Raw genomic sequence first — 22,134 nt, 5'->3', positions numbered from 1 at the left:
CACTTCTTCATAAGCAGTAATCAATGTAATAACTTTTCACTACACCTTGGGGAGGTACAACCCCACGCACCAGCACATGCTGGGGGCCACCCAGCTAGCAAGCAGCTTGGCAGAGAAGGGCCTGGAGGTCCAGGCAGGCACCAAGCTGAACATGAGCCAGCAATCGTACCTTTGCAGCAAAGGTAGCAAATGGTATCCTGGGCTGCATTCGCTGAAGTACTGCCAGCAGGTCCCCTCTGCTCAGCGCTGGTAAGGCCACATCTGGCTTCACCTGTGTAGAGTTTTTGGCTCAGTACAAGAGAAACATGGACATAGGGGAGAAAGTCCAGTGAAGGGCCATGGAGATGATGAAGGGACTGGAACATCTCACATGTGAGGAAGGGCTAAGAGAACTAGAACCCTTCAGCCTGGAGAAGAGAAGGCTTGGGGGTATTTTATCAGTGTACATAAATGGTTGAAGGGAGGATACAAAGAGGAGAACAAGTTGTGCCCACTGGCAGGACCAGAGGCAATGGGCACAAACTGAAACACTGGAGCTTCACTCTGAACATTAGGAAACGCTCTGTCCCTGCAAGGGTGACTGAGCACTGGCACAGGTCACCCAGGGAGGTTGTGGAGTCTCCATCCTTGGAGATACTCAAAAGCTGTCAGGACAGCCCTGGGCAGCTGGCTGCAGGTCGCCCTGCTTGAGCAGGGGGGTTGGACCAGATGATCTCCAGGGGTCCCTTCCAATGTCAGCTGTTCTGTCATTCAGTAAACTTTGTGTGAATGCAGCTGGCCAGTTGCCTTTCCACAGGTTTGGTTGTGCTCATGAATCTACTTTGTATATTGCCTTCACAACAGGGAACTCAAAGAGTATTTTTTTCCTTCACATCAAACCACGGTTATATGCTTTTGGAACAGGTGGAACTGCATTTTGCAACTGAATCAGTTATGACACCACAGCTGGACACAGATTTTAAGATATTCACAGTTCTTGCAGAGGGACCACTTGTGTTCCTTGAGTTCATATGGCTGGGTTTATGCAGATTTAGAAAAGCCAATTTGGGAGAAAAATAACACTTTTAATGTTTTAAATAAATCCTTTAATGCTGCAAAGAAAGCAAAAGGATGCAGCTACAGAAGGACAGTTGACATATGCCAACAGAGTAAAGCGTAGTGGAAATATGGCTTTGAATATTGTTTTTTTCAATGTATATTAGAACAAAGAAACCTTGAAAATAATGTTGCAACGTTACATGATTTCCTGGCGTTTACAGTAGAGAGGCAAAAAAGGTTGATATAGTTAAATATTTCTTTCTGTGCTTGGGAAAAAAGACAAAAGTTGCAGACAGATTGCATGATGATGAAATACTTTTCCACAGTTCTAAAGTAAATATCAGTCAAATAGCATAAATAAATAAATAGCACTGTGGCTTTGCTTTAAAGCAGATAGAGACTTTGTTGAGTATTTCCCAACTAGCACTGATAGGAATGGGTTTGAACAGTAAATTTTTTTCCCCAAGTTAAAAAGGACTAAAGGAGATGATTCCATCACACAATGTGGATCTTGGAGAAGTAATGGCATATTTGTATATATGGGTTCACTTACCAGTTTAATGAAGTCTAAGCATGTATTTATGGAATATATATTTCATCAAGTTAACTCGTTGGGCATTTTCTGTGATTCAAAATTCAGTTAGTAAAGATTTGAAGTGCTCTGCAGACTTTTGCCAGTGTAATCATCTTGCGTAGGACATGATTAGACGTGGCAAAAGCCTTGCTGTAACTATATCTAGGTCAACAGAAGATTTTGTTGACTTTGGTTCATGTCTAAACCTGAGAAAGTGGTGCCTGTGCCAGCAGAAACACCACTGCTAAGGGCATATGTTCTAGCTTTGCAAGGAGCCTCTCCTGGCCTGACCCTTCTGGCACAGAAAGCCTGCCTTAGAGGACTCCTATGTGAGGCTGATTCAGTAGTACCTGACATTCTGGATAAGAAAACCAGAAATGCTTGAAAATCAGGGTTGTATATATACTAAATAGTATGCAATTGACTACCTAGCAGATCTAAACTTGCAATATTTTAAACAGAAAATCATCAGCTGAGAGTATTTCTAAAGGGATTATAGTCCTTGCCACTTCAGCAGCTATATCAACCTGAAAAAACTGCCCACAAATTAAGTCCTGTCAAAATTTATCAGCTGGAGGTACGTGGTGAAGAGAGGTTAACTTGGATCTGAGTGTCAAGATGGACTGGGCATAAGCAAATGCAATTTATTTTAACAGGATGAGACGCAAGCTTGTATACCTTGAAAGAGTATAGGCATTAAAACATAGCTCCTTTCCAGGAAATAGTGGCTATGAATTACCTCTGAAAATCATAGGACTGAAACAGATGGGTCTAAAAAAGTGATGTGAATATCAGCTCACTTGGCAAGAAAGATTATCTTCTGGATTTGGCTACAAGGAAATACTGAGGACACCTACAGATTCTACATTAGGTCAGTATTTGGCACGACTGTGATTCCTCTCTGAATACTGTGTCCACGTTTGGTGGCAGTTAATTGAGGAAACATATTGAAAAAGCTGGGAATAAGAGCTTCAGGAATTACAAAAAGTGAAAGATATGTTTTATACCTGAGGCTCAGGAAATGAGATCTACCTGGTTTTCTTTTTGGCAAGTTAGTAGGAAAACTTGATCAGTATGTACACCGATGAAACAGGTACTTTATAAGGAAAAGCCTTCTGAGCTGTCGAAGGTAAAACAAGATTTACTTGCATGGTCTTTACAGAACAGAGTTCTGACACAGGTGTACTGCGTGGGAGTGTGGTATAAATACAGAAGGAACTTGTTTCCTTTCAAAATTTTGATGGTGCATTTTAGTCATGTTAGAAAAGGCAGCAATATCATGCTTCAAAAGAAAACAAGCCAACATTTCTTGATGGAATGCCACTGAAACTGATACCTCAGCCTAACATAATGCTGAGTTCGCCTTTTCAAAACAGACTCAAAAAGGAATAATTCAAAGGCATCCTTTAACAGGCTGTGGGATTGGTGCCTTTGGAAAATAAAGTGCCAACACTTAACCTGGAGTTAGCCTCCCCATTTAACTTCTTTTTTTCCACGTTTAGCACATGGATCTTCTCTCTAGTGAATCAAGCTTAATCAACCTGATAACTCAGATATTTTGGCAAGTAAATGAAATCTTTGTGTAGTAGGGACACTGGAATGATCCTGTGTAAATAATAAGCATGACTTTGCCCTTTCAAACTCAGGGATTTTTAGATGTGTCTGTGATTAATTTAAACAGGGAGGAGAGGTCTTTCCTGAAAAAAACCCACCTGTCTAGTCCTGTACTGGTGGGTAGAGTACACCTAAACCTCTACATCAGTGAACAGTCTTAAATTTGGACTGACTCTTGCCTCTGAATAAAAAGGTGGCTTTAACAGCTGAATAATCTCATTATGCACATTCAGGCCTGCCAGCTGGCACTGTCCGGTATTTCTGGGTGCTTAGGCGTGGAGCGGTGTAAACATTCTCCCATACTCAAGAAAAATGGATCTGGATTCAAAATGAGGATTAAATAGCAGATTATCATCTGGAATTCTGGGTTGTGCCAGCTTTTTCCAGCTTGAGCACCTCCAGAGCTGCCCAGCAGCTGACATGGAGCCCGGGCACGCAGGTTGTGAGTGCCTCAAATCGGGGGGTTTTGTGCTGGCACGTTGACTGCTGCAAAGGGCCTCCGGACACCGGGTAGGCACAAGCGGCTGGCACACCGGACAGCCAGCAGGCCTCAGTGCAGGCACCAGCTTCAGGCTATGCAACACAGCCGACGACACTCATTAAATTGCTACTGATGTAGTAACTTGGTGTTACGCCAGAGTTATTCCCAGTGTTTTATCACGGTGACAGCTGAGCGGCTCAGGCAGCGCCGCGCCCCGCAGCCACCCGTGCCCCGCAGCCGCGGCGCGGCCCCCTCAGGCAGCCCACCCTGAACATGACGACGAGCGCGATGCGACGTGACGGCTCACGGTCACCGACACGCCATCGCAGCGACGACACGCGGAGCAACAGGCCGAACAGTGCGCCGGGGCCCGCGGACACCCCACCCCGGGGCCAACCCCCCAGGCGCCGTACGGGCGCCCCCTCCCTCCGTTACTTCCGCCTCCGCCGCCTCCCGGTAACCCGAGCAGGGCCGCCCGCCGCCAGGACCCCGCCCGGGACTGCCCTCAGCACCGCCTGATCCCGCCCGGCGGGAAGCGCCGCTGGCCGAGCCGGCTGCAGCCGCTACCACGGCGCGGTTAGGCGGCGCTACCTTTCCTGTCGCGGCCGGGCGGCGTGGGCGGGCGCGGCGGGCTCGGCCGGGGCGGTGCTGTCGGTCAGGCAGCGCGGCGGGCGCCCCGGCAAGGAACGAGGCGGGCGTCGTGAGGGGAGAAGAGCGAGGGGGCCTCGCGCGCCGGGAGGGGGCTGTGGCGGGCGGTGGAGTCGTCGCTCCGTGGGAGGCCGGGCCCATGTTCGCACCGGGCGGAGGTATCGGAGCGGGGGCGCCGGGCGGCTCGGAGGGCGGTGCCGGGCCGTGCCGTGTTGCGTGGGGAAGAGGGCCCGGGAGGCGGTGGGAGGGCGCGGGGGCCTGTCGGGGGCGGGGGCCGTGAGGCGGAGCGGGGCGAGGGTTCCTCAGGGCTGAGGGGTGCTGGGGCAGGGCGGGACGTGAAGGTGAAGGGGAGGGAGGGCTGGGGGGGGCAGGTGGCGGCCGTTCTCGGGCTTGCGGGGCGGGCGGGGGAGGCAGAGCCGGGGGCTGCCTGGCTCGCGGGAGGGCCTGCGCGCGCAGGTCGGCGTGTGAGGGGCGTCCTGGAGGAAGCGAGGGGGGAGGCTTGTTCGCTGAGGAGTCTTCTGCTCAGCGTGTATTTAGTGGCGTGTCTGTAGGCCTCTTCCCAGTGAAAAGCGTGTTCCTGCAGATGTGACAGCAAAACACTTTCTCCGGGACGTATGGAATCGAAAGTAAAACTGCCCGGCTGGTCAGGCAGGCCTGCCTCCCCTGCCGGGGCACAGGGGGGACTTCTCAGCACCGTGATTGCCTGGCTTGCTCAGTCTATCACCTTTCAAAAGTTGTGGTTAAGTTTACTTTCTTCTGATTCACCATGCTATTTCTCTTATTTTCCTTTCCTCGCTTTAAGAGAGACCTTAATTGCGTTTCGATTCTTTAAACTTAATTTTCGAGGGGTGTGATTTGTAACAGTGGAAAAGTTTGTTCCTCTCTGAAGTTTTTTCACATGGTCAGGACTGGGATGTCTTACTTACATTCTTTCACCTCCTTTATCTCTTTTGTGATAGAGTAGCTGCATAAAGGAATGTTTATGTGATAAATTTCCAGCAGCAGTAAAAAAGAGTGTGAAAAAAATCTCTGTATGCTTTATTTAATAAAGCTGTATTCCTTCCCCCTCCCAACTAGTGTTTGTAAGGATCGAGGTTCTGGTTCATGGTAGTGCAGTCTGTGACAGTAGGCTGTTCTTACGGATTTGAGAGGGTTTAAGCGTATCAGGCCAGGGTGTTGCTGTTTATCCATATGTTCTGAATGGTGAATGAGTTAGTGATGCTGAATACCTTATATGAATCTTTGGTTTCCTTGAGAGTAAGTACATAGATTCTTGTTCTTAAATGTTGTCTGCATATTTCAAGACTTATTTCTGAAGTTTCTGAGCCTACAGTATCATGAGCTCAGTCCCATTGCTTTTTCAAATAGCAGGATTAGCATGAAAAAAAACTAAGTAGAAATTCAGGTACAATAAAAAAATTCTTAATTAGGAGTGAGTTAAGGTATGTCAAATAATAGAAAAATTAAGGGAAATGGTTTTCTCTTGAAAAATAGCATCTGTAAGTGATGAAACGAAGAAGATAGAGTATTAAAGCTTCTAAATGTCACTACAGAAATGGACTGTCAAGAGTCCAGAAGCACATGGATGCTTGTCTTGTATCTGTCTTCTCTGTTCTTTCTGATTTTCAGTTGTGAGCACCGGTTCTTTTGATTTATCTGCTTATGAAGTTCATGTCATTATTGTGTCTTTTCATCAGTACATTCACATAAACATTAGGTATTAAATAGAAATTCTCTTAATGGTTAACTTTTTCTTACTGATTTCTTGTCATTCTCTTAATCTGGACCAAAGTGTTTATCTTCAGCCTTATTTCCTGTGGAAATGAGAGCCAGGCTAGCCTGCTACCTGTCTCTTTCCATTTTTCTTTGCTTCCTGCAACTTTTGAACCTTTCAGCCAGTTTCAGTCAAATTAGGTAGATATTTTGAAGGTATAAACATTCTACAGGTCTTGGGAGAGCAGGCAGCTGAGGAAAAGCAACAACGGCTACATTACCGTTCTTGCTGAGGGAAGGGTGATAGCATATGCTCAGTGGACAGTTCTGTTCTGTCTGTGCTGTTGCTGGCACTCGCGCTGACCGCTGAATCAGTCTGTGTGTAGCTTGGAGGCAGCAGCCGCACTGTCTGCCTCCTGCCATCAGTGGCTGTTAGGCATAAATGAGCTGGCAGTATGATCAGAAGTGTGAGATAAGCAGCTATGTACATAGCAGGTAGTAAGGAGTATTGTAAGATACGTGATACAGGACAGAAATCTATTGTAAAATAGATTGTTGGGATTATTTTGGTAGTCAGTGTTCGTAGGGAAAAGTGGATAATGCTGCCTTGTGGCCAAGATGACAATGTATCCTATTATGTTCCATCCCTTTTCTTTTTATCCTATCTTCACTATTTTGCTTTTGTACAAGCCAAATGTCAGATATGTCTTTAAAACAGAAATCTGAGTTCCTAAATTTAATAAGGGTTTGAGAACTGTGATGATTTTTGTAAGCGACTGCATTAAAAGTTACATGTGTAGCTGCATATCTTGTTTTGTGGTTTGTTTTGTTTTTTTGTTTTACAAATTAATTGAATTGCCCTACTGACAACAGGTGGGGGACAAAGATAAAAGCCAGAGTATTGGAATTGTGACTTGCCTTTCCAGCATGTCTTTAATCAAGAAAACATTTTTTCCCAATGTTTTCCTTTTAAACTTGGCTCCCAAGTTGTTATCTTCTGGAATCTAAATTTCTTTTTAATGAATGTGTTACTCTGTTCTTTTTGTTTAATAGGCTTCTTGGTGAAAAACATTTTGATACAATTATTGGAGAGTCTTACGCAATGTTCTAATGGACCTAATCTTAGTAGTAGGACATTATGGTGATGTTTAAATGCTAAAAGCTTCCCTTTCAAAACGCTTTTCTTAAAAATGGTGGGAGAGATGCTTTAGCTGTCTCAAAGTGATGGAATTTCCAACGTGCATTTGTAGTGAGAAAAGATTAATAAATAGTTATGTTGAATTCAAAACAGGACTTGTAGAGGATTTGCATCCCTCAGATGAATGTGTGAGGAGCAGGTCCCACTTAACTGCCCTACAGGGCACAAAAATTAGTTTAGACCTCTAATATGAAGGGGTTTGGGGGCGATGCTTAGTTGTTTGGGTTTTGTTGATTTCCCCCTCTTGGTTAAGTACTCATTGCGTAATAATGCTGTTTTAAGATGATGTAGATCAGTGTTTGTGAAATTTAAGGAGTTCAGATTATGCTGAACTGTGAAACCTTTTAGTTGTAGGCATGTGTTAGGGAGCCACATTTGCTAGTACTTGTTTAAGCAATGCTGATTTGATTGGTCTCACTTCTGTAAGTTGGTGTCAGAACAAATATTTCTTCGTTGGCGCTGTTGCCGCTTGCTGCCAGAGAGGCCAAGCCCCAAATAGGTTCTCCATTGGGAAGTTGTCATTGCCCATTTCTGAATATACTGTGGACTTTTGTAAACAGTTTTTTCTTGAGAGGACCTGGACAAGCATATAAAAAACTGTAGCACAGTGTTCCTTATGGAATAGTATACAAGTCATTTTATTGAGAGGTGGTGGGGGAAGGTGGAATACTTAGTTAGAAACAGAGGTTTTCTTTAGCATGATGTCTTACTTATAAATATATTTCAAAAATAGTTAAAAATAATACTAGAAGCACTCTACATTGGAATGCAAGTGTCTCATTATCCATGTGAATCTAGCATATTTTCATTGTCCAGTCTGAGTAAAATGTGAGAAAGGCAAAAGTAGGGGTGGTAATAGGGAATCAAACTGGTGTTACTAATAAAAAACTATTTAGGAGGTATCACTTGCAATGTGTCCCATCAGTCCTGCCTATGTATGTGCTTAAATGGAAGCACGTAAATATGTGAAAATTACTTTTTGTTTTGAGAAGTTAATTTAATCTGAAGTAAATAAGGCTTAGGTGATTCTAGGTGCCTCTTTCAGTCCTGTCCAGCCCTATCTGATCCTGGACATGAGTCAGCAGAATGCTTTGCATTAAGGCCAGCTGCATTCTAGACTGTAGTAACAAGTTACCCAGCTGGTTGAGGAAGGTGAGTCTTTCCCTCTGTTTAGTGCTTAGCAAAACAAATTTAGACACCACATCCAGCTGTGCACTCTCAGTTCCAAGAACGGCATTGACATGCTGGAGCAAGTTCACTGGAGGGCCACCAAGGTCATTAGGGGCTGAAGGACGTCTCTGAAGAGGGTCTGAGAGAACTGGGTTTCTTAATCTGTAAGAAGAGAGAGGAAAGTCTCGCTACTGCTTACAACAACCTAACGGGAGAGTTAAAGAGAAGATGGAGCTGGGTGGTTCTTCTCAAAGTTGTACAGGGATAAGATGAAAAGAAATAGACATAAAACGGGGCATAGCAAATTCCAGGATGGCATTAGGAAAAGCTTTTTCACAGTGTGGTTATCCAGGCACTGGAACAGGGGCCCAGAGGGGACCGAAGCATCTTTGTCCTTGGAGATACTCAAAACTTGGATAGCTAAGTCCCTGATCTGATTTGACCTTGTTTTGAGCAAGGGCTTGAACTAGGGGGCCTCCACAGTTTCCTTCCCATCCAAGCTATTCTGTGATTCTACCCTTGTTCACTATATGTTATCTTTTGTATCCTTAGTCAAATGAAACTAAAGCTTAGAGGGCTAGAAACCCCAAAGATGCTGAAGTTCCTATGAGCCTCCAGAATAGCATTGGTTGAGTAGAAAGAAATACAAATCGGAGCCATTGATAATGCTTGCTAATTGTTGTTTTTCTGTTACTTCCATTTGTTCTGCTGGCAGGGAGGTTTGTGTGTACATCTTAGCACAGCATGTTCTTCCAGCTGGTACTTGTGCTATGGGGAAGAGTGCTTGAGAAGACTGGGGAAATCTTCTCAAGCTGAGAAAGAGAGGGCAAGATGATGCCTTTGCACAATGAGGACAGTCAGGTATTGGAGCAAGTTGGCTGGAGAGGTTGTGCAGTCTGCATCCTTGGCAGTTTTAAAGACTGGAGCCTAGAGCGATCTTCTCTGACCTCATAGCTGACCCTGCTTTGAGCAGGAGATGGACGCACTTGAGGTCCTATCTATCTGGTTATCCTGTGATCCTAAGTAGAGGTTCTGGAAGGGGGAGTATGCTTAGGAGATGTGTGGAAAGGTCAGTGAGGTGCAGGTGCATGCTGATGAATCAAATACTTATTTTAAAATTGGGAATACTTTGCTTTTGTCAGTCTTGGATTATTTTTTTCCAGATGGGCTTCAGTTTGTTAAAAAGTTTTGTATTCCTCTGGTTGTCAAAACTTCAAATGCTTTTACTTCACAAGTCTTGTTGAAGACAATTTTGCAGTATAATGCCATAACAAAATCATTAGATTTTACCTGTTGTTAGGTCCATTCCTTAGTTCAATAAAATTTGCTTTAAAGCTGTATTTTATTCTGGTGAGGCATTTGTGAGTTATCTTACTTAGTTAAGAACTAAGTGAGCATGGGTGGTCTGTGGAAATGGCTAATACATCAACAAGCTAAAAGTATTTATTTTCTTGTGATTCTCCAGACTTCCCTGGGTAACACAATGCCAGCTGAGCGGAAAAAGCCAGCAAATATGGATGAAAAAGAATCTACATTAAATAATAAAGAAAAAGAATTTAGTGAAAGGCGACCAGTAAGCACCAGGGAGAAGCCGAAAGAAGATGTCAAAGTTGGCATGAAGAGAGAGACTTTAAAGGTTCCAGAAGATAAAAAGAAAAAACTGGAAGAAGATAAAAGAAAAAAGGAAGACAAGGAGCGGAAGAAGAAAGAAGAGGATAAAGTAAAGGCAGAAGAAGAGCAAAAGAAGAAAGAAGAAGAAGAAAAAAAGAAACTTGAAGAGGAGGAGAGAAAGAAACAAGAGGAGGAAGAGAAAAAGAAACAAGAAGAAGCAGCTGCTCAACTGAAGTAAGTTGTCTTTTAAGGGCTTAATTGTGCCAAATGCTGTAGTCCTGCTGTCAGGATTGTGGGCAGAATTATAAAAGGTTAACTGTTTGAGTTACTTATGTAGTGTTTTACATGGCTAGCTGGGTATGCTTTGTAACTCCTACATAGTTTTGGGTTTTCACCTCTAACATCTGTTACTTTAGTCTCTAATATGGGGTTTTGATAGTATTTTCCATGTGATGACCATGTAATGCACAATTATGCTTGAATAAATGTTGTGGTTTAACCCCAGCTGACAACTAAGCCCTTCACAGCTGCTCGCTCACTCCCTTCACAGTGCGATGGGGGGGAGAATCAGAAGAGTAGAAGTGAGAAAGCTTGCGGGCTGAGGTAAAGTCAGCAAAAGCCACATCTGTAAGCAAAGCAAGGAATTCATTCACCACTTCCCATGGGCAGACAGGTGTTCAGCCATCTCCAGGAAAGCAGGGCTTCACCACATGTGATGGTTACTGGGGAAGACAAGCGCCATCACTCCGAATGTCTTCCCCTTTCTAATTCTTCCTTCAGCTTTATATGCTGAGCATGATGTCATATGGTATGGAATATCCCTTTGGTCAGTTGGGGCCAGCTGTCCTGGCTGTGTCCCCTCCCAAGTCCTTGTGCCCCCCAGCCGACTTGCTGGTGGGGTGGGATGAGGAGCAGAAAAGGCCTTGATACTGTGTAAGCGCTGCCCAGCAATAAGGAAAACACCCCTGTGTTATCAGCACGGTTTCCAACACAAATGTGAATCACAACCACATGCCAGCTCCTATGAAGAAAATTAACTCTACCCCAGCCCAAACCAGCACCTTCTCCTGCCCTTATTCCATACTATTTACATCATGCTAAGGTCACACTATCCATTAGAACATCATTAACCACCACCCCCTCTCCTGTCCTTTGATGTAATACATAGATGTCATTCCCTTAGTCTTTATATGACCCCTATAAAATGTCTACAAAAGTCCACAAAATGTCCATTGAGTCCACTTTGTCCATGACTTTGTGTTCCATCTGTTATGGTGGTCACTCAGGACAGGAGAGGTGGTGTGTTGCATAGAGGTGTTGGGCACCGAAGCCAGCTCAGGTCAGGTCACTGCTGCACTTGCACTGCTTCTTGTAAGGCTTGTCCTCCACTAGTTTGAGTGGTTTCTGGTATAGTCATTCTTGTAACATGCAACTGAAATAATGGGTGAAAACAGTTTAAAAGTATTCCCATTACAATCACCACCCCTGATTCATTTGGGCCAGTTTGTACGATTTAACGTTGCAGTAAACTCCTCCCCTTGCTCCTAGCCTGGCTAGCAACAAGTAGTTTCTGCTATAGTAATTCCTATAACATGCATCCCAAATCCTGGGTTACAATGATTTAAAGCTACAGTCTCCATCCCTGGTCCATGTGAACAAGACCGTTGGGCTTAATGTTGCAGTGAACTCCTTTGCCCATGCTCTGGTGTGGTCTTACCTACAGACTGCTGTCCCTTGTGGGTGTACCTGCTCCAAGTGGAGACTTACCTGTGAGCCACGGTCTCTCCAAGGGTATGCCTGCTGCAGCATAGACTTACCCACATCCACAGATGCTTTGAGGTGCACCTGTTCCAGTGTGACATTCTCCATGGGCCACAGTCCCTTCAGAGGTGTACTGGCTGCACCGATATAACCATGGCTGCACATGCTCTGAGATACATGTGCTCTGGTGTGGACTTACCCACGACCACAGATGCTTCAGGGTGTCCTGCTCCTGTGTGGACTCATCCACAGGTCATGGTCCTTTTGACTTGAGTTCACACTGGAGTTCCAGCCTGTCCAGTACAGCAGCACCAAAACACTAGTGATGCCCTGGCCATCTGCCAGCCCAGGTGCATTGCCATTGCTGTTACCATAATGTTCACAGGCACAGGAGAGTGAGATGATAAGCAATACAGCACTACAACAAGCAGTGAAAGCAAAAATCAGCCACTAATAAGGACTAGACTAATATACAGTAAGGCAAGCAAGTGCCAGGCTCTGTCATGTGTAATGGTTACTTGGGAAGACAAACACCATCTCACCAAATATCTCCCTGCTTCTTCCTCCAGCTTTATACTGCTGAGCGTGGCATTGTATGGTCTGCAATATCCCTTTGGTCAGTTGGGGGGTCAGCTGTCCCACCTGTGTCCCCTCCCAACTTCTTGTGCACCCCTAGCCTGCTCACTGGTGGGGTCGTGTGAGAAGCAGAAAAGGCCTTGGCTCTATGTCAGTGCTGCTCAGTGGTAATGAAAACACACCTGCTACCAGCACTGTGTCCAGCAAAAATCCCAAACGTGACCCCATACCAGCTTCTATGAAGAAAATTAAGTCTACCCTAGTCAAAGTGAGCGAAATGGAGAAGCGCAGTTTCTGTTAAGATAGAGGAGTGTTAGTGTCATAAAATTGGGAAAACAGGCTCTAGCAGACCACAGACCATAACAGGAGCAAATGTACTGTGAAGGATGGCTGTAGTCTCTTTTAATCAATCATAGGTGGTTGATACCTGGATGGCAAACATAGCATGTAAGCTGGCGGTTTAATGTGATACTACCAAGACAGTGTTTCTTAGCATGTTATCAAAAGGTACTACAGTGTTGAAGATGGCGTCTTTAGACCAATAAAGGCAAGATTTCAGACGTTCTTGTGTTTGAAATATGTCACTTCCTAAGACTCAGGCAATGTCATTGCCAAATTCTAGCTGGGACAGATGTATTTAACCTATTTAAAATTTTCTGTGTAATTTCAGTAGTCTGGGAATAAAAGATTTCCCTTAACTGTGTAATACAGTAACCTATTGAAAGGTGGTTGTCCTCTTCTGTAAGAATGTAATCTCTTCCTGGGGAGTAAATGGAGTTTTAGGTTTATATTTTTGAAGTCTGTTGGGATTAATATGTTCTGCATAGAAACATTTGATAAATTTCATTTTGTTACAAGTAGTACTTGCCTTTTGCAGCAAGAAGTTTAAACTGAGTTTATGAAGCAGATGCTTCAGCTTTCTATGATTAACTTGTTAGAACTACTGGAGGGTTTCCAACTATGATTTTTTTTTCTTTGAACTGTTAACCTGGTTAAAGTAAAGTTCTGTAAGAAAATGACTAATTTTTATTTCTCTTAGGGAAAAAGAGGAAGCACATCAGCTCCATCAGGAGGCTTGGGAGCGCCATCAGGCAAGAAAAGAGCTTCGCAGCAAAAACCAGAATGCACCAGACAATCGCCCTGAGGAAAACTTCTTCAGCAGACTGGATTCTAGTCTGAAGAAGAACACAGCTTTTGTTAAGAAGTTAAAAACCATTACAGAGCAACAAAGGGACTCCTTGTCCCATGACTTTAATAGCCTGAATTTAAGCAAATACATTGCAGAAGCAGTAGCTTCTATTGTGGAAGCCAAACTGAAAATATCAGATGTGAACTGTGCTGTGCACTTGTGTTCTCTCTTTCACCAGCGCTATGCTGATTTTGCTCCTTCATTACTTCAGGCTTGGAAAAAACATTTCGAAGCAAGGAAGGAAGAGAAGACTCCCAACATTACCAAGTTAAGAACTGATTTGCGTTTCATTGCAGAATTGACAATAGTTGGGATTTTCACTGACAAGGAAGGTCTGTCTTTAATCTATGAGCAGCTTAAAAATATTATTAACGCTGATCGAGAATCCCACACTCATGTTTCTGTGGTTATCAGCTTTTGTCGGCACTGTGGAGACGACATTGCCGGTTTGGTACCAAGGAAAGTAAAAACTGTTGCAGAGAAGTTTAACCTGAGCTTTCCTCCTAGTGAGATCATTAGCCCAGAGAAACAACAGCCTTTCCAGAATTTGTTGAAGGAATACTTTACATCTTTGACCAAACACCTGAAAAGGGACCACAGGGAGCTACAAAATATTGAAAGACAAAACAGGTGACACTTGAATGTTGCTTTTTATTTATGGAGAAAAAATAGTTTTATTTATGAAATGCCTAGATTTCTTGCAGTATTTATAAACAAAGTCTGTTGGTGATGTGTAGACGATAAGTATATTCTGCAATTTATGAAAAAAAAGTTTTAGATATTCTCTGAATATTTAAAAAGCAAAACCAAAACAGACTCTGCATATCTAAAGAAAACAGAGGTTTACCTTTTGCTTTAATTCTCTTAAATCTGTTACTTTGGTGATGCTCCCTTAGCAGCTTGAGAGTAATGCTGCCTTCCCAGCTGGTACTGTCCTTTTCCCTTTGGCACAATCTGATTTCTCCCTTTCGACCCACATGTACCTAATGGAGCATGTGCCACAATGGCTTTGGCTTGTTTACTTTTTTTCTTTTAGCCTATCAGTATGGAGGAAAAATTAGGTTAGATTAACAAGGTATCCCTTACACTTTAATGTGGGCAAATTTTATATATTAAAATGTAGGAGGGTATAGACAATTTGATTCAAATCCTCTTAAATGTCTATATGAAGTACTAATATTGAAGGGTCTGGATATACACAGCATTGGAATCTGAATAATTTAATTTCTACCATGTTCACATTGTTTAGTAATTGTTTGCTTTTCTTCAGAGCATCCTGAGTTGTCATTATTGGAGACAGCCTAAACCCAGCTGCTGGTCTTAAAACGCCGTCATTTTAAAACCTTTTGGAAGCACTTCAGGCAGAGAGAAATGAATGTGTTATTGTGTGTAGGCACAGGTTTCGACTAGGAGGCTGAACATCCAGAGCCAAATGTATGCTTAGAATACATTAAATTTTGATGTTCGTAAACCAAGGCTTTCAACTTGGATCCATTGTGCTGGTGGTATTGTGCTGCAGTCCCACCAGGTCTTGGTCAGCTAGGCGTTTTATTTCACAGGACTATAAACTGACTTTTGAACTACTGTTAACTTGCAGAAGTACCTTATTACTTTAAAGTGTGTTATTAGTTATTATTTTTTAAAAGTTGATGAATATAAACTTTTATACTTTCACAGTGACAATTGGTTCTGGGATTTCAATGAGTGAGTGTTACAAAGACTGTATGATAGGAAATAAAGTGAAAAAAATCCCAGAGATATGAAGAATGCTAAGAAACTGTGAAGACGAAAGAACCTAAGTGATACGGGAAAGGGAAATATGCTTTAAATAAAAATGACTGGATAGAGCTCTGAGCAGCCTGGTCTGTTCTCATCATTGAGCCTGCTTTGAATAGATCAGACTAGAGACCTCTTTATGCACCTTATTATCTGAATTACACCTATGAACTTGGGTGCAAAGCTTTGTTTTGGGGAAGAAATATGAAGAACTATCATTTATCACTGGAATAAGTTTATTATTTACCTGAACTGTAAAGTGTGTATTTTAACTGCTTAATAAAAGTTGGGGAATAAGTTTTGTTAAAGAAACAAGACATCAAAAAACTTTCCAGCTTAATTTTATTTGCTTACAGCATGTCTGTAACAGAGAGGTGCTTGTCATTTGCATGCTATGGAGGTGCAAGGCATGAAGTCAAAAATAGAAACTTTCGTACTAAGAAGTCTGTGAATACTATAGAAATCTTCTTAAATTTTGGATTTTGGGAAAGGGGATTGTGTGGTTGGTTGGCTGCTTGCTTTTGGGTTGGGTTTTCTTGGGGGGGGGCAGGGAGGTTGTAGCTTTGTGTTTTGTGGTTTTTTTTTCTGTTTCTGTTTGTTTGGGTTTTTTTTGTTTTTAGAAAAGCAATGATCTTACCAGAAAAAAGTCTATATTTGAAACCTGATCCACTTTGTAGAGAGCAACAGCTTTTATTCCCACTGTTATTCCAGAACCAATGAGGTGAACAGGCAGCAGACTGTTCCTTCTTGTACATCAATAGTGTCATATGTTTAGGTTACGATAGTTTGTCAGGTAAATACCTCTTGAATTTGTCTGTGTCAACAGTGAGTGTGACATAACTCAAGCTGTATAGATTGGTTGAGTTAGTTGGAAATTAATATACTAACCTTAACAGTGCTTTAATACTGTGTTACCTGCTGAATCATTTAAGTAAAATTAAAACATTATTAGACACAAGGTTTTCTGCAAGTGCATAACGAAGAAAACTACCTTAAGTAGAAGGTTGTTTGGTTACCCAGCTAAGGGCACAGGAAAATCTGTGCAGGCTGGGTCATTGGAAGGAAACAACTTGATTCCCAAATTCTAGCGTGAGTTTTCGAAAACAAGAGTTAGATACAGAAGAAACTTCTTTTATCTTAATTAAGGATGTTTTTAAGAACTGCTGAACTTGCGCTGTGAGACTTCATGAAATTCTGAAGAGACATAAAGTAAGATAAGTGCTGTGTGCTGTACTTTTAATTGTATTCAAAAATTAATTGTGCTTTTAGAAGTTTACTTAGTAGGTTTTAACTTGCCTGAATTTGTTAATACTTGTCTTCTGGGAACTGAAACTAAGAACTGGAACTACTGTACTGTTGTTACAGCACTTTGCTTTTTTTAATAATAGCATGGAGCTTCTGTGCTCGTGTTTGAGACTGCTGGTATATTGTAAACTTAAAATAGGTACCTAATGGATAGCTGTCTCTATGGAAAGGCTATGAATTGGCACTTAACATGTTTCCTGAATCCAAACTGAACTACTGCACTTGAGAAATTTTCAGTGATTATTTAATTATTATTTTTTTTTGCTCTAATTTGCAGGAGCAGGTAATACATGTTATATATGTGTGGTTTTGTAAAAGGGACAAGAAATAGAACTTCTGCTAGTGTTACTGCTTCTTGCCCTCTAGCAAGATATTTATGTCAAGTTTTGGTTCTGAGCAGATATTAAGGATTTTGTTGCTCGCCCTGTGAATGTGTTGTGTACAAAATGACCTTCATTTTACAATTAACCTGGAACTGAGAAGAGCTAAGATTGATATCCCTCAATGTTGCTTAGACTGCTTTGGAATTTTCATGCCATAAATTGTTAGGGTATTTTGGCAAGAATATGATTGTATACTTACTGCTTAATGAAAGCCTATTAATTATGTAATGATACAACCTGCTTTAGGAATTATGACATTGCACCTTTTTTCAAACTTTTATCTTCTGATTCTTTCATCTCATTGTGTGTTGTCAGTGGTCACAGCTAGTCAGTCTGATATTACTACCATTATCCAAATTACTGTAAAACAAATTGGAAACTTGCTAAGGCAAGCTCATTCTGTCAGCTTCCCTTTGAACGTCCACATTTGATCTGAGTCCGTTTGTATCTTTGCTGTGGTAGGCCCTCAGACAGCTCCGTTGGTCCAGAGTGTGTCCCTTACTGGTAAAGAACTAACTGTGCCTTGTCCATATAAGAATGGTTCATGCAGAGTAGATCCTGCCACAGAGGGGAAAATGCACTTCTCGGGAGCCCTAGCTGAGGACAAACTAGAACATTGCTAATGAGCAATGAGCTTATTCTTAGTTAACTTAAAATCAAGAATGACAGTCTTTCATCAGTCTTCTGTGGCAAGCTTTGTACTAGCAGAGACTACTTTGTTCTGTATGTTTGGTTCAAACTACTGAAAGTTCTTGATTATTTTTTTTGTCTTGTCTAAAATCCAACATGGTCTTAATTGTAATTTGGTAAAGAACATTGAGTTGTACTGTTTTGCATATCATTCTGAAACTGCTTTATTGTGTACTTGTAAGCAGTGATTACGTTCCTTCAAATGCAAGTTGCTTTTGACAACAGATTTCCATTTTACAAATGTTAATTTAAGTATGGATAGTTTCATAAAAGAAAACAAAGAGCAAATGAAAAAATAAATGTAACTGCTCTTAATTTGGACTGATGGTCTTGACATAACTTGGTTTGTTAGAGAGTTAATGGACTTGTTTTAACATGCAACTTTTTTGAGCCTCCTGGCAATGATTGCCCACTTAATTGTTTGAACAATGTGGAAATATATTGTTACAGATGCAAAGCAACTTTTATCCAGCTTTCATGTAAGTTGAATGTTTTAATTTACTACAGAAGTCTTTTCATAGTGCAAGACTGTAACAGGATAATCATGGCAAAAAAATAAGTTAGCCTTTCTCTTTGGACTTTGAAGTTAGAGCTTCTGTTGACTGTACTATCCGCAATGATACCAAAATCAGTAGTTCTGTATGGTTGGTTGGAAAAAAACCAGAATTGCTCAAACTTTTGCTATTGTGATCTAAACTAGAATTCTCACAGATACCTTGAAGAGGGAAGGTTAGCTTTGCTCAGAGAAATTGGTAGTGGTTCAGCATAGCTCAAATATATTTTAAGAAAGAAATGGTCTTACTTTGATTTTTATAGGCGCATTCTTCATTCCAAGGGAGAGCTGAGTGAAGACAGACACAAACAATATGAGGAGTTTGCAATGTCATATCAGAAGCTGTTGGCAAATTCTCAATCTCTAGCTGATCTTTTGGATGAAAATATGCCTGACCTGCCCCAGGAGAAACCAACACCTGAGGGTAGGCCATCTTCTAAAGCAAGTAAACAGAATGCTGGATTTCACTTGGATGTGGTGGGAAAGCTAACCAAACCCTTTCTGATGTTTGCTTTCCACTGATTTCTTTTTATTTAGGCTTTCCCCCTTAAGGATATAACAGAATAATACACTTTTTAATCAATATAATTAAACCTCATGTAACCTTAACTGTTGTATATGCCACGTAGTTATGGTAACTTACTATCTCTTTAGATTTGTTTCAAGTAGCATAGGAATAAATAGAAAACTAAAAATGTTTTTAACCTAATCCATTCCATTTAATATAATGCATTTTTTAATATTTAAAGAACTTTGTGTTAGAGTTTTGAAATCTAAAATTGTTCAACAATGGGTTTGAAGTGTATTTTGGGTCATGATATTATGAGCTGGAACATATTGTTAAACCGGGTGAGTCACTAGGTGGCTCTCTGGCCCCCTGAGGAGAAATGCAGCATTAAGCTGGCAGAGCTATTCAGTGCCTTAATCTCAAATTTTTAGATTTAGAGATGTTGTTGAAATGATGACTGTACCTTTAGTCTTATCTCTTGATTTTGAGCTTAAAGTTGTATTTATTGAATGCCTCTAAATTTAAATTATTCTTTTTAAACTTCTGTTCTTAAACTATAATGGGGTACAGTTTATCATACTCAAAGCGATTACTTTTTATGCTAATGGAGTTAGTCTGTTACAGATTTCCTTTTAATTTACCACATAATGTGCTGCTTGATTTGACTTTCACGCTGATACTGTCTGTGTTTTCTATCACTGTCAAATTTACAATTTTAAGATAACTTACTGATGTATCTAGTATTAAGATTGGGTTATTAAAAGCACTTTATACATTGCAATATTTAAGTGAAAACAGTAGTAGTAATAAATGCATTAATGTGTTTCTAAAAGTATTGTTTTTAATCTTTCAAGGGGCCTACCATTAGGAAATCAGAAATGTGTGCAAATAACTTACGGTTTCACTCTTTTTGCAGAACATGGACCTGGTATTGATATTTTCACACCAGGAAAGCCTGGAGAATATGACCTGGAAGGGGGTATCTGGGAAGATGAAGATGCTAGAAACTTCTATGAGAATCTCATTGACTTAAAGGCTTTTGTGCCAGCAATTTTGTTTAAAGATAATGAAAAATGTTCCCAGAACAAGGAATCTGGCAAAGATGAATCAAGAGGTAGAACGCTTAGATGAGTATTTTTTTAACATATCTTGTCCAACAGGTATACAAATTTGATGGAAGTAATGAGTCTCATGAAATAATTTGTGGTGATCAGAAGAGTACACCAGTTTGGATGAATTTTTAGGGAAGAAACTGTGGGATAAGGGTTATATCTGGGTATGGTATTAAGGAAGAAAAAAAAAGTAAATGCATTGTAATAGTAATGGGATTTTAAATTTAAAATAATTGGAGATTAAGCAGTGTGAGTAAACATTAACTTTTCTGTGGGAAACCTGAAAGTTTACCTTCTTTGAAAAATGGTTAGTGTTTGTTTTGGTTTTTTTCCACTAAACTGTTAACGGTAGCTAACTGTCTCAGTACGAAATTCCAGTAGATTTAAAGATCTGGGTGGTTCCTCATTTCTGACGCAGCGCTAGGTTCACAGCCAGGCATTGGTAGGCTTTCAGTTATAACAGGATAAAAATTACATTCACCATCGCTGGCTCAAAGTGTAACAAGGTGCATGTTTGGATAAGAGCAGTGTTCTGGCATTGAGGAAATGCCAGCAAAGACACAGGCCACGTGGTTTTCTAATACACGTGCAGTAGGTCAGGGCTGAGTATTAATGGAATTTCAACTTTATAGCCCATGGCCTTCTTTCTGGTTTCTAAATTCTGAACTTTCCCTGTGAGGATAATCAGCTTGCCCAGGGAGACTGGAATCTCTGTCTTAAAGGATTTTTCAAGACAACTGGAAAAAATATGAGAGAAATCTGATGTGAATAGAGTGCTCAGCCACTCTGAGCAGAAGGTTCAACTGGAGACCTCACCAAGGTCCATTCCAGATTAATCTCATCTGTCATTCTAAACAGGTTGCCTGCTTTGTGAATCTGCTGTTTCCATATGACGTGTGCACTGTTTAGAAGTTGTCACATTTTTGTTTGAAGAATTTAAGTATTTTAATAAAGTTATTTGCCTTGAAAATTACTTTTTTTATGATGTGTAGGCTGCAGGTGAGGTTTGAAGGAGGCCTGAAAGAGTAGCAAAATATGTAGATAGCAGTCTCTTGGAAAAATGCTGTATGCTGGACTGGTGTTGTTGAAAATTCAGAAAGGAATCACTAATATTTTTCTTGACATCTAGAGATTCATAGATTATTTGTTTTCAAGGAAAATATGATTTTTATTTGACCTTCTACATAGCACATGATTTCTTTAGTAGCTTCCTCCTGTTCTGCTGTTTGCTTTTTTTTTTCCCTTTGTGTAAAACACTTTTGTTTACCTTGCTTTGTCCATTTTGTTATCAGTTGAGCTATGAAGAATATGTAGTGCAGGCATTAGAATTAGTATCTTTGAAACTGGCTCTTTTTGAATACTGTTTGTGAATACTCAGTTACTAGGCTTTTGGAGGATGTTTTTTTACCTGACCTTCCCAGTATGCACGTTTTGTTTGCTTGTACTTTCATGTGATGGCCTGGCAATCACATTTTAAGCGCTTTTGGACTTAGATTGCTACATTTCTGAAATCTTGTTCCATTTCAATGTATGCATGTCATCCAATGAAGATGTACCAAGTATAGTTTGAAACAAACCAAAGCACTAAAAACTGTTGGCAGTCCTTTACAGGCCCCAGTGTAGGTAAACGTTTACAATTTTTAGGCGTGTAGTTAAAGCTGCATGGAGGGTATCAAACCACTGAGACCCAACAGATGAGACAGTGTTGTCTCAAGAAGTTGGTATTCTTTGTCCCATTTCCTTTTAACAAGATGAAGACACTTAACAAAATGCGAGTCTTCCTGTATTCTAATCGTGACTGTGTATATTTAATAATTTAATATTTCTACTGAACTTTTAAATAGATTCAAAAGATGCCAAAGATAACAAGGAAGCATCTGGGAGTGAGGATTTGGAGTTGGAGCTGGAGAACCTGGATATTAATGATGATCCCCTGGAGTTAGACTGTGGAGATGAGGCAGAAGATCTTACAAAAAAGCTGCTTGACGAGCAAGGTAAAAAGAATGGTTTTTAGGAATTCTTTGTTGTTCCCTGGTGGCATTTTTTGAGCTTGATGGTTTTTAGTCAGTATGTAGAGTGACTTCAGGGAGATTTATTTAGTTATGAAAGTAGTTGCTAGAAACCATTAGGATTGTGGTCAGAAATGCGATCAAAACAAGACATTCGGCTACAAGTGAAAAATACATGGAGTTTTATATAGTGAAAGTTACTGTTGCCCTCATACAGCTTTTAAA

General features: G+C 41.1%; 1 protein-coding gene across 2 annotated transcripts in view; it reads left to right on the top strand.

Annotated features, from left to right (window-relative positions):
- Positions 1-4,152: 4,152 nt before the first annotated feature.
- The window catches only part of UPF2 (UPF2 regulator of nonsense mediated mRNA decay), a gene marked incomplete at its 3' end in the record, with an annotated part of 69,807 nt that continues 51,825 nt past the window's right edge, over positions 4,153-22,134 (top strand). Inside the window, exons 1-6 of one of the 2 annotated variants that reach the window (XM_080391690.1) lie at positions 4,153-4,513; positions 9,902-10,281; positions 13,424-14,203; positions 18,544-18,704; positions 19,705-19,902; positions 21,745-21,894. In XM_080391690.1, coding sequence (XP_080247816.1) covers positions 9,920-10,281; positions 13,424-14,203; positions 18,544-18,704; positions 19,705-19,902; positions 21,745-21,894 — 1,651 coding nt within the window. In that variant the 5' untranslated portion in view covers positions 4,153-4,513; positions 9,902-9,919. The remainder of the gene's footprint in view (positions 4,514-9,901; positions 10,282-13,423; positions 14,204-18,543; positions 18,705-19,704; positions 19,903-21,744; positions 21,895-22,134) is intronic. The other variant, XM_080391689.1, reaches the window with a different exon arrangement.

The sequence above is a fragment of the Falco punctatus genome (genome assembly GCF_963210335.1).
Source record: "Falco punctatus genome assembly, chromosome: 6".
NCBI classification, from domain to species: domain Eukaryota; kingdom Metazoa; phylum Chordata; class Aves; order Falconiformes; family Falconidae; genus Falco; species Falco punctatus.
Note: the sequence above shows the minus strand (reverse complement) of the source record. Positions and strands in the feature narration are given on the sequence as shown.